The 12,042-nt window shown below is 42.3% G+C and overlaps 1 protein-coding gene and 1 long non-coding RNA gene across 2 annotated transcripts in view; one reads left to right on the forward strand and one right to left on the reverse strand.

The window, feature by feature from the left end:
• The window catches only part of LOC136486993 (mannose/glucose-specific lectin-like), a 49,702-nt gene that overhangs the window by 14,218 nt on the left and 23,442 nt on the right, over nt 1–12,042 (reverse strand). Inside the window, exon 7 of the mRNA XM_066484096.1 lies at nt 3,163–3,366. Within this exon, the coding sequence (XP_066340193.1) occupies nt 3,163–3,366 (204 nt within the window). The remainder of the gene's footprint in view (nt 1–3,162; nt 3,367–12,042) is intronic.
• LOC136487000 (uncharacterized) lies at nt 1,527–2,615 on the forward strand. The gene is made up of 2 exons (XR_010767104.1): nt 1,527–1,831; nt 2,161–2,615. It is a non-coding gene; the product is annotated as an uncharacterized lncRNA (long non-coding RNA).

Genomic DNA, 12,042 nt, shown 5'->3' on the forward strand with positions numbered 1-12,042 from the left:
TAATATTTTTTATAAATTAACCTAACTTAAGACAGTTGGACTTTGAGCGCCCTAGAATTGCATTATTTTTGGGATGGAGGTAGTATTTGATTTATTATTTATATGTTTAACATGTCAACAAAAAGTTCTACGTGGCACCAAATTAATGTCTATGATAATTATCCCGGGCTGTAGGCTTGGGCATTCTGGCATATCCGACGTTTGTGGCCTAATCTTATACAATGATGATCTACATAGATGCAAATTTAATTTTGTGTTCCATACATTTAGAAAAACTAAATTTTACTGGTGGTCCTCAAACTTATCCCAAGTTCTAATCTAGTTTCTGGTACTTTCAAATTGCACATTCAACTCCCTAAACTTGTCCTGAGTTCGTAGCCCGGTCACAGTACTTGCAAATTGCATGTTCGGCTCCCTAAACTTGTCTCGAGTTCTCATCCCGGTCCCGGTACTTGCAAATTGCATACTTAGGTCCCTAAAGTTGTATCATCATACCATTATGGTCCATCTACCACTGCACCACCGCCCTCACCTTCGCCACCCCACACATGCCCACCTACCCGCGTTGCCACGCGTAGCGCTGCACCGTGCTTTCCCTACTAACCTGTGCTTGCCTATGTTGCATTACCGGTGTGGTGCTACACCCACGTTGCCACGCTAGTCCATGTCGTGCCCGTCGGAGCTGCAATGTCGTGCACTACATTCACCCTAGCTACTATGCTGTAGCGACAACCCTGCCATTGCCGAGGGAGGCGAGGAAGGCTGGGAGATGGAGAACTAAGTGCGAGGAGATAGCGAGAATGTGAAAGAGCATGAGCTCGAATGTGATCACCGCGAGGTTGGGGCCGACGCCATGGTGAGGTGGAGCAGGAGCCAGCAAGTGGTGGAATCGAGGAGGGCCATGACAGTGAATATTTGATTGGAACGTGCCGCAGGGCAAGCATGTTTAGGGTGACTAGTCATAGGAAGCTAGATCTGCACATCCCTGCTCCGTGCGCTACACCACTGTTGGTGGACGAACACGGTGCAGTGCGGTGTGGCAGCATGATGTGGTGGGCACATGCCACACAGTGTGGGGGAAGGGTGCTAGGATGGACTTTGTGGATGGTAAAGTAATACAAGTTTAGGGAGCTGAGTGTATCTAAATAGGAGAAACCCAATACAAGAATTCTCCAAAATCTCAGCAAGCCACCTCACAGGCCCTGAGTTCTCCATCCGCAACAACTGACTGCAACTGACTGAATCAGTCATCCTATCCTCCTTCCCCTCCGCCTGCTGCCCCCTGTACTTCCCATCCCTCTGCCTATTCTCCTTCCCAGCACCAATTGCGCTGCCACCACCGCCTGCAACTGACTGAATCAGTCATCCTATCGGATCCCATGATGTGGAGGAAACTGCTCAAGATGATGCGGAGGAAACGGCTCAAGCCACCCCCGCTGCCTTTGAGTAGAAACCGCCAGGCACCGAGCGGACAACAGTATTTATATTCCTCGATCCCGCATCTGTTGGATTCATATGGCATAAGCCATTCATGTCCCCTGCCTCCCAACCTTTCTCGAGGACACCCATCAGGCGCCGGCGCCTCCACGACGGAGGCCGATGGCGATTGGCCGAGGCTCGAATTTCCAGACACGCGGAGGCAGGCATGTCGTCAAAGGCGTCGCGTGGCCACGTGCCGCTGCGCTGCTGCGACCGATTGAGGGACGTGCCACCAGTTGCTCATCTCCAAGCACGCGCTTGGGGCTCTTGAAGAAGGCCTGTGATCTCACCGTCCTCTGACGACGAGATTCGCTGCACCAGCTTGCACCTACCTTCCTTCCAAGTCCGCCAGGTTCGTTCCACCAGCCAGGTCCGTTCGGCAGCATGTGCGCCGCGGGTGGCTAGACAACCACGCCACTGCGAGTCTCAGGGCCCTGAGAGAGAACACGCCCTATATATGCTATGAGCTTGAGGCGTAGCCCCCCAAGTTGCACTACCTTGCATGACTCTACAGCTTAGGACTCATGGGGCATTGGGGCCATCTCTCAACTCTCATCTGCTAGATTCGGATAGGTGTGCTTTCTGCTTTATGTCCGATATAGGTGTGCTCTGCCTGCTTCCATGTTCAAATCCGTGAGGAGCAACAGGTAGCTCTCTATTTGAATCTGCAGCCTTTTGCAGGCCATAATGGAGGCGTCATGGTGGGATGGAGGAGGTGCGGTGCAGGTGCGGCAATGCCATGGCGGAGCCGGGGTGTGGAGCAGGAGACATCCTGTGCTTTTTTTTTTTTTTGAGGTAAGAGACATCCTGTGCTTGGGCCAGCACGCGTCTACAGCACATGTGGGGCCTGGGATCCTGGGGTCAAACAAGTTTGCGGTGCCGAGATTCATGCTATAGACCATGAAGGATGACAATGACATGCAGGCAACTGCCGGGTCCATTTGCATCAGGGCGATTACTTGGGAAGCCGTGGCTGCCGAGTGCCAACGCGCAGGTTTACGACAGGCTTCAGTACCTTATCAGTTCATGCATTTCTCTAGCAGCAGTTTTTTTTTTTGGAAGTGCAGGCCCATCTGTAGCTGTGTGCAGTGGGAACTAATATTTATGGACTTAAATCTCTCTGCAGTTTCACCTAACTACTATATAATCTTAATTCTTACTTTTCATTTCATAGTGTTGTCCTTGTCGTGGCCACACAAAACAACTTTGTTTAACGTATTTTACGACAATTTACTAATTAGTAGTTTTGAGGCATAAGTGCAACCATGATTTATGCATTGACAATACTTTTCTAATTATTTTTTGTCTTCAAACATCCTTTAACCATCAACCTTCTGTTGTCCTATCAATTTAACGAGATTGCACAACCATACCATCCCATCAGTTTCTAACACCAGGCCTTACATTTCTAAGCCTAAAAGTGCTATATATAGAATTGCTGCAGCAATGCGTGGGGTATCATCTAGTATTTTGAAAGTTTGGGGAGCCATGTGTGTGCAATTTGCAAGTAATAGGACTAGGATGAGGATATTCAGGATAAGTTCATGAAGTTGAATCTGCAATTTGTAAGTACCATCATCTAGAGAAGAACTCGGAACAAGTTCGAGGACCGCTAGTGAAATTTACTCTTTAAAAAATACCATTCATATTTGAACACGAAAGAAAGAGTTATTTTTCACTCACCGAGTTATTGTCGGGACCCCCATGGCCGCCCCAAGGATGTGTCATCGTGTGGTACTGGCCATCATGATCAGTGTATGAAAAGTCGATCGAATCGATAACATCTCCACTCCTAATAGTTATACTGTCCAAACGGTTGGGTGCCTTTGTGATATCTCTTGGCCTCCCTTCATCGCCAGCCCATGGCCCAAATCTGGGAAGGTCAAGCTGAGGCACACCAATGCAATTAAGATTAAAAATAAGGAAGATGGATGAAAAAAATAACATTGCTGCACAAATATATGGGGAAATGCATTTATGGATGGATCACTAAAATAATGCATGTCGAAAGCCGTTAGTTACTGTCGCCCCCCCCCCCCCCCCCCCCCCCCAATCCCTAAATATAAGCATTTTGAGTATTTTGTAATCCCTAAATATAAGCTTTTCTAGGAGGAAAAATGACCTGGGGTGAATTTGTGTTGGATTCATATAGAATTCGGATGGCACTATTTGCCACGTATAACCTAAATTCAAATATAAATACGGATACTTGCGCATGTGAGTACAAATTGAATTTCTTGAATTCGTTTTCAAATTCATATATCTAATTGATGTTAAAATTTGATAAAACTGTAGATACATAATTATGAACAAATAATGTGAAAAAATATAAATGATTTCATCATTTTGACTAACTAATTAAAGTGCTTAAAACTAACATGATTAGCTAGATTAAAATTAATTAAACTTAACCTTTGTATGTCATTATTAATATTAAAATTAATATAATGTCATTATCCATAGAGATAACTTTAAAATAGTTTAAATGATGCATATCATCTATTATATTAAAATTAATGTAATTTACACAGTTATTTAGTGAATATAAATAAGTTTTAGATAGTTATACTGGGTACTTTTTTCGCTGATACGAATAATATCGAATATTTCACATTTTTTTTGAAATACAAACCTGTATTCGGATAAGAGAAAATCGGAAGAACCAAATTTGGATACAACCAGTTAGTGTGCATATTACAATTGGAAAGTACGAGCGTTGTAAACAAATACTGATGTCGGATGTTTTCAATTTTTCAGCATCCGGATTCATCCCTTCCAACTCCACAAATAATTAACTCAAATTGCCATTTGCAGCAACATTAGCCCAACATGCTACCTATAATTATGGCAATCAGGTGTGTTCTATATGCCCAAACACTTAAACCTACCATTGCATTGATTGAGGCAATAATCAACCTGTAACTATGCCAATCAAGTATGATCCCAGCTGTTTAATTACACCTACAATAGATGCAAATCCAAAAGTCCCTCTAAATTTCAATCTTTATATCTCTATTTAGAGAGACATCCATGAAAATTCTATTTATATACGTATCTCCCATGTTTCCAACGGACCGTGTAAGTTGTGCTATCCATACACCAAAGGTTCATCATAGTTGTTGTTTTCTGGTAAATCATGATAAAACTAACGTATATTAAATTTAAAGAGAGATGTAGCCCCTCCATCAGTGGATTATGAGGAGGACATTTTGGTGTGGAGAAAAGATTGAGAGTGGTATAGAAATAGCAAGATTTTTTGGTTTACTTTCTACATTTATTAGATGTTCTTGGAGATATTCTTAGGGCATACTAATCTTTTCTAAGATTAAACATGCATGCACATTCCCAAGAAATCTTGAGGAATACATTAAATGACAAACTATACACACTGTTTTTGTCCCACATGCGGGTATGTTTACAATCATTAGGGCATGTTTGCAACGTAGGAATTTCATATGAATCGTGCAGGAATTTCAAAGGAATAAGTTCAATTTCATAGGAAAGACGTAGGAACAGGAATTTTTTCGCGTTCCAAACATGCCAAGTACGAAAACTGCATTTAATTTTTGTGAAACTACTACTTTCAAACATATAAATTGATCCAACTACCTGTTACATACGGAACAAGACTCAAAACGAAACAAAAATATCCCATTGCAACCATCAAATCAGTAGTAAGCTTGTTTTTTTTCCCATGTGTTCGGTTTCTAGGAAGAACTAGGACGGAATATGGAGAGCCTGTTTTATCGGTGATTTCTTGTGGGGCAAGTAGGATGGGTCGATCTCAACATCCAAATATACCATGAAGATGCATGATAGCCTGTCCCTCCATATTGAAAGGATAGATACTCATCCCTCATTCGCGGCATAGCTCTTCGTCTTCAACTCCAGAGGTTGGGGCAATGGCGATGCGCTAGCCCAAGGCCAAGCAACTACGATGCAATCTCGGGCCGTGGTCATGGTGTGTGAGGCTCATCTCAACTAAACACGACATGGAATGAGGTTGGGGCAATGGCGATGCGCTAGCCCAAGGCCAAGCAACTACGGTGCAATCTCGGGCCGTGGTCGATTGGAAGTTGGATTCATCAATTGGACTTGTTCCTCCAATATATAGAGAGGGATGGTCTTATCGCATCAAAAAACATCTACAAAAAAAATCTACAAGTTTCCCACACGAAAAAACAAGCCGAGACCGAGTTGGACTCCAGCTAGTCTCAGACCAGGCAAACCGGCTTGGCCGAATCCTAAAACTAGCTAGGCCAGTTTTCATGGGGCTGAGCTGTCTGGCCAATTCTAGAAACCGGCAATGCTAGTTTTGACTAACTGTGCCCAAAACCATCTTTTCTTTGTCCGGACTCCAAGCATAATGATCCAAACATGTTTCTTGATTATCTTGACACCAGGAACTTATTAGTGGAATCTATTACACCTACAACACATTTTTGCTAATAACATATTCCCCCTGTTTTTAGGTGAGGTTTATGCGAAACCTAAAAACTTAACGCACCAAATAGCAACAATGTCCAACTCATCTGCTACTTGGCATCTTAGGGCGATGTATACATCGGCCATTTTTATTCTAAGGGCAATAAATTTATTGGCCATTATTTGAGCAGCACTTAGTCTTCTTGCCAAACACTTGAGAAATATTTTTTTCAAATACCTCCCATTCCTTGCTCTTGGGAGATGATCACCTTGCAACCTCTCTAGCATATATGAGTTTCCGAATATCACTTTCATCACCTTTAGTGGACCTCCCCTGCTCGACAACCACTTGCAAAACTTGTTGCTCTTTGTTCCAAGCGATAGAATAGTTTTCCACACTAGATCTCCATCTTGGAAAGATTTTTTTTACTTTCTTGATATAAGCACGGGAAACTCGAGCTTTGTCCCTCTCAATATCCTTCAGAGCTTGCATTCTCTTATTGGTAACATCATCAATGTTGTCCATCATCATATCATGATACATAATGATAGATAGATCATTTTGTTTTGCCTATCTATGTGCATCCAAGTTCACTTCAATGGGTAACACAACTTCTCGTCCATATATACTAGCTCAAAAATGACCCCATAGAGCTTCAAAAAAAATTACTTCATGCCACCTTTTGGGATTGTCCCCAATCTTGTTCTTGATAAGCTAGATCAAGGTCTTATTACTCGATTCAACTTGGCCATTAGGTTGAGCACAATATGGAGATGAATTGAGCAACTTAATCTTATATAATTTGGCAAAATTTTTTGACACAAAAGATGTTCCTTGATTTGTAGTTAATGTCTGAAGGATGCCAAATCTATGTATGATATGCTCAATAATAAACTCTATCATCTTACTATGTGTCATATTCTGCAAAGGAACAGGCTCAATCCACTTTGTGAAGTAATCTATAGTAACCAACACAAAAGCGATGTCACATTGATGACGCGTCATCGTAGCAGGGACCAGTAGAATATTACCAAACCGTTGGCACTGCTCGCATCCTTTGTAGTAGCAAGAGAAATTAGGAATCATAGTAGGCCAACAGAAACCATCCCTAGGTAATAGCCACTTCATCTTATTTGGAGCCTAGTGATGTGTACCACGTATGCCTTATGAACTTCCCCCATAGCTACTATAGCTTGATCATTACTCAAGCACATTAGCAACAAGTTTTCGCCAGTTCCTAGTACAACTCATCATTGTGTAAAATAAATTTAAGTGCACTACACCGAATCACTATACCACAGACCAAGATTAACGTTGGATGGGGGTTGCTAAAAGTACAGAAATGTCGTTAGAAGCTCGAATGTTAAAGATTTCTAAGGGGGTCTATCGTTATTTCTTGACTTCTCAACAGAATGTCGGCCAATATCTTTAATTTTCTTTCTCGTAGATAGCCAGTCAGTAAATCTTGATAATGGGGGTCTAACTACCCGTGAGTACATTTAAATTTGGCTTATGTGACGTCCTCTGGCCCAATTAATGCCTATTTTTTACATGGCCCACAAGTTAGACAAAACCCTAACTCTAATTTCTCTCTAGCCCACTATTAAAGCCAATCTCATTTCACCACACACACACGGAACTACAGAAGCCACACTGGCCTGCCTACCACATAGACCCAAAACTTCTCTATCTGCTCATCTAACTCGAGAGGGGTTTCCGAGGTGACTACAATTTTCCCGTCCATCTTGTTTCGGGTCAGATCTGCTCACTAGCATATGGCCTTGAGTCCACAATCCCATCCCACGATCGCATCCACATCAAATCCTCCATCAAGAGTCTAGCCTAGATATGCTAGCCGGGTAGGTCCACAGTACGGAAACTAGGGATTTTGGCCCTAGGGACCGTCAATCTGTTTGCCATGGATTCGAAGGCCGACAAGGTGATCGGACTATTGAAGAAGATGAACTTATCAAAGATGGAGAAGAGCATTAGGATCGGAGGTGCCATAGCAGGGATCTGGCAGCGGGGGGATCCACAAGCAGTGGAGAAGGTATTGGTTGAATAACCAGTCTGGGCAGAAGCCCTAGAACTTTCACTCGGGTGGATCTAGTGTCCACTCAGGGGTAGAGTGTGGGAGCACACATGTAATTTTGGTCTTGTATGCAGATGACATATTATTGATTGGAAATGATATTCCTGTGCTACAAGCCGTGAAGTGTTCATTAAGAAATCATTTCTCTATGAAAGATCTGGGAGAGGAAGCTTAGATTTTGGGCATTAAGATCTATAGAGATAGATCGAAAAGGTTAATTGGATTAAGCCAAGGTACGTACATTGACAAGGTATAGAAACGGTTCAATATGCAGGATTCCAAAAAAGGTTTCTTGCCAATGTCACATGGCATTTCCCTTAGCAATACTTAGTGTCCTTCGACGGTCAGATCCATCATGTATGCCATGCTATGTACATGCCCAGATGTTGCTTATGCTCTAAGTGTTACGAGTAGGTACCAATCTAACCCTGGTGAGGCTCACATGTGGTTGTAAATAATTACCAGAAGTACTTGTGAAGAGCTAACGATGTGTTCCTGATTTATGGAGGTAAGTAAGAGCTCGTTGTAAGTGGTTATACACCGATGCTAGCTTCCAAACTGACAGAGATGATAGTCAATTGCAATCTAGATTTGTGTTTTGCCTCAATGGAGGAGCGATAAGTTGGAAAAGTTCCAAGTAAGAAATGGTGGCTGATTCTATGATAGAAGCCGAGTATATCGTAACGTCAGAAGCTGCTAAGGAGGCTGTTAGGACCAGGAAGTTTGTTTCTGAGTTTGGTGTGCTTCCGAGTGCGCCGAATCCTTTGGACCTTTATTGTGATAATAATGGTGCCACTGCACAGGCCAAGGAGCCTAGATCGCACCCAAAATCCAAACATATACTTCGGCGCTATCACCTTATTCGCGAGATTGTTAATAGAGGTGGTGTGAAGATTTGCGAAGTGCACACGAGTTTCAATGTTGCTGATGCGTTGACGAAGCCTCTTCCATGACCAAAGCATGAGGCACACATGAGTGCAATCGGTATTACACATACATGCATCATTTACTTTAGTGTGAGTGGAAGATAATTGTACAATGTCTTTTGTTTATAAGTGCTAATGTGTTATCCAATTCCTTGAATTATCATTATTACATTGATTGGCAAGTACATGACTTGTTCGTGAAACTCTATGTTTTGTAATGTTATTCAAAATTATCCCTAGTCTTATGCATGTCATTATGTGGGACATTTTACAGACTAGCACATGTATTGATATTGATTGATGATCATGTTTCACGGATCATTGATATAGAGATATCAAATCAATAATGTGGACACATGATAGAGATCATGGTGTTGGATTGACCCACTCCGAGACGTTGCTGGGATTGCTATGTTAATATGTGCCATCAAGTGTTCTCGAGTGGTATACCTGCTGGATCCTCAGACCTGAGATCATCATTGTTTCACTATGTGTAGTGAAGCATTTTGGGGTTGTCAAACATAGGATGGGATCTGAACGGACCAAGATGGAATTTGCTCCTCCATAACAGGAGAGATACCTTTGGGCCCCTCAATGTGGCTGGATTAAGAAAGTGCATGGCCATGCCAATATGATTAAAGAGTTAATCATGGTAAGTTGTAAACCACTACTAGATCTAGTGAAGTGTTGATGAATTATCACAAGCACTACTAGAAAATAGACCTTTCATCCCGCCTCTATTTTTGCCTTTAGTCCCGGTATTTTTTGTGTTCGGGACTAAAGGGACTATTAGTCACGGTTGTATCCTCAAACAAGGATACAAAGTTCCTGCCCTAAGTGTGTGGCGACGGCAGGCAACAATTAGTCCCGGTTATAGCCCAGAGCCGGGACTAAAGGTTATCCTTTAGTCCCGGCTGGACCCTCTAACCGGGAATAAATCTTTACTCCCGGCTTAAGGCTCCAGCCGGGACTAAAGGATGACCTTTAGTCCCAGCTCTGGGCTATAACCGGGATAAAATCTTTCTTGATAAAATAATATAGTCGCGCTGGACAAAAAAATGGGGCAGCTAGGCATTGAACCCACGACCTCATAGCCAAGGTCCAAACCGCAACGCACTAGCTAGCCATCTGAACTAAGTCACTTTCTCGACAAGAAAGCACCCAAACATTTATTTAATAAGAGAAAAGACCCTTTAACTGATTATATTATTTTGTTAACTATACTTTGAATTTTCTGGTCCATGTGGTTTCTAGTGCCTGATTGATCTCATAATTTTTATCAGGGTTTCCAATGCCCAGTGTGAAGCCACCACCAAGTTCGAGATTTTTCTGAATTGGTTTGGTAAATTTTTCACTTTAATTGAATTTTCACGCGACTTCACCGATTAATTATACGTTGAACTGAGTCCACCCCCGAAAAGATCCAGAATGGTGTCAAACTTTGCCAAATGGTCTCTTGTGCCCTAGGAGACAAATATTTGTGGAGGTTGATGCAAAATTATATTGTTTTGAATATGTAATTCGTCGTATTTTGTCTCACGCGGCACAAAGAAAAATGTAATAATAAAAATAATTATTAGAAAAACCTAAGATCTTGTGTGGGGCCATATTTTGGGTGTAAATGACTGCCAAATTTTTTTTAAGCCATTTCGACATAGGCGGAGTCGACGTGCTTCACAGAGGTATATAGAACCTTTCGTCGAACCCTATCTATACACCTAGGTTCTCTGGGATTCTGAGGTCCATGTGCTTTCTAGTGCCGGATTGGGCTGAAACTTTTTCTCAAGACTTCAAATGCCTTATGTGTAGCCACCACCAAGTTTGAGATTTTTCTGAGGTGGTTTGGTACTTTTTTCACTTTAATTGAATTTTCACGCGAATTCACCGATTAATTATACATTGAACTGGGTCCACCCCCTAAATGATCCAGAATGGTGCCAAACTTTGCCAAATGGTCTATTGTGCCCTATGAGACAAATATTTGTGGAGGTTGATGCAAAATTATATTGTTTTCAATATGTAATTCACCGTATTTCGTCTCACGCGGCACAAAGAAAAATGTAATAATAAAAATAATTATCAAAAAAATCTAAGATCTTGTGTGGGGCCATATTTTGGGTGTAAATGACTGCCAAAAAAATTTTAAGCCATTTCGACATAGGCAGTGTTGACGTGCTTCACAGAGGTATATAGAACCTTTCGTCGAACCCTATCTATACACCTAGGTTCTCTGGGACTCTGAAGTCCATTTGCTTTCCAGTGCCGGATTGGTCTCAAACTTTTTCTCAAGACTACAAATGTCCTGTGTGTAGCCACCACCAAGTTTGAGATTTTTCTGAGGTGGTTTGGTACTTTTTTTAACTTTAATTGAATTTCCGCCCGAACTCAATGATTAATGAAGAACCTAAAGATTTACGTTACAATTACGTGAAAACTAATTTCCTGTCGAAAACCAATAAATTTAATAATTTCAATTAAAGTCTACATTTTTGCATTAACGAAAATAGTGAGTATTAGTTGCATTATGTTCAACATTTATAATAAAAAACACAATAGTTTAGGTCACATATTTTTTGTGTGTGCAGTAAATGAAAATAAAGTTTATTACTTTTTCTAAAAAAATTTATGCCTAATATTGAATTTACTGTGCAAATAATAAGACTTAAACATTTAAATACAAAACATATATAAAATAAACTGATCTGCTTAAAAGTTGGCGGGAAATGAAAATGTAGCCCACCTTTAGTCCCGGCTCCTGCCACCAGCTGGGACTAAAGGTGGGCTGCATTTGGCGGCCCGCCAAAAAATCCTTTAGTCCCGGCTCCTTCCAACAGCCGGGACTAACGGTCCCCCCTTTAGTCCCGGCTGGTGGCAGGAGCCGGGACTAAAGGTGCTTTAGTTCCGGGCGGTGGATGGAGCCGGGACTAAAGGTCCCTCTCCTATATACCGCCGCCTCCCTTCTCTCTTCCTCCTCATCGATCGTCTTCGTCTTCAGTGCGTCCCCAGAGCTCCGCCGCCACCGATTCGCCTCCCCAGCCACCCTCGACACCGCCTTCCTCACCGGAGGGCAGCCCGAGGCTCGCCCACCTCGCCGGAGTAGCCTCGACGCCGCGCCCCTC

Source organism: Miscanthus floridulus, chromosome 10 (assembly GCF_019320115.1).
Source record: "Miscanthus floridulus cultivar M001 chromosome 10, ASM1932011v1, whole genome shotgun sequence".
NCBI classification, from domain to species: domain Eukaryota; kingdom Viridiplantae; phylum Streptophyta; class Magnoliopsida; order Poales; family Poaceae; genus Miscanthus; species Miscanthus floridulus.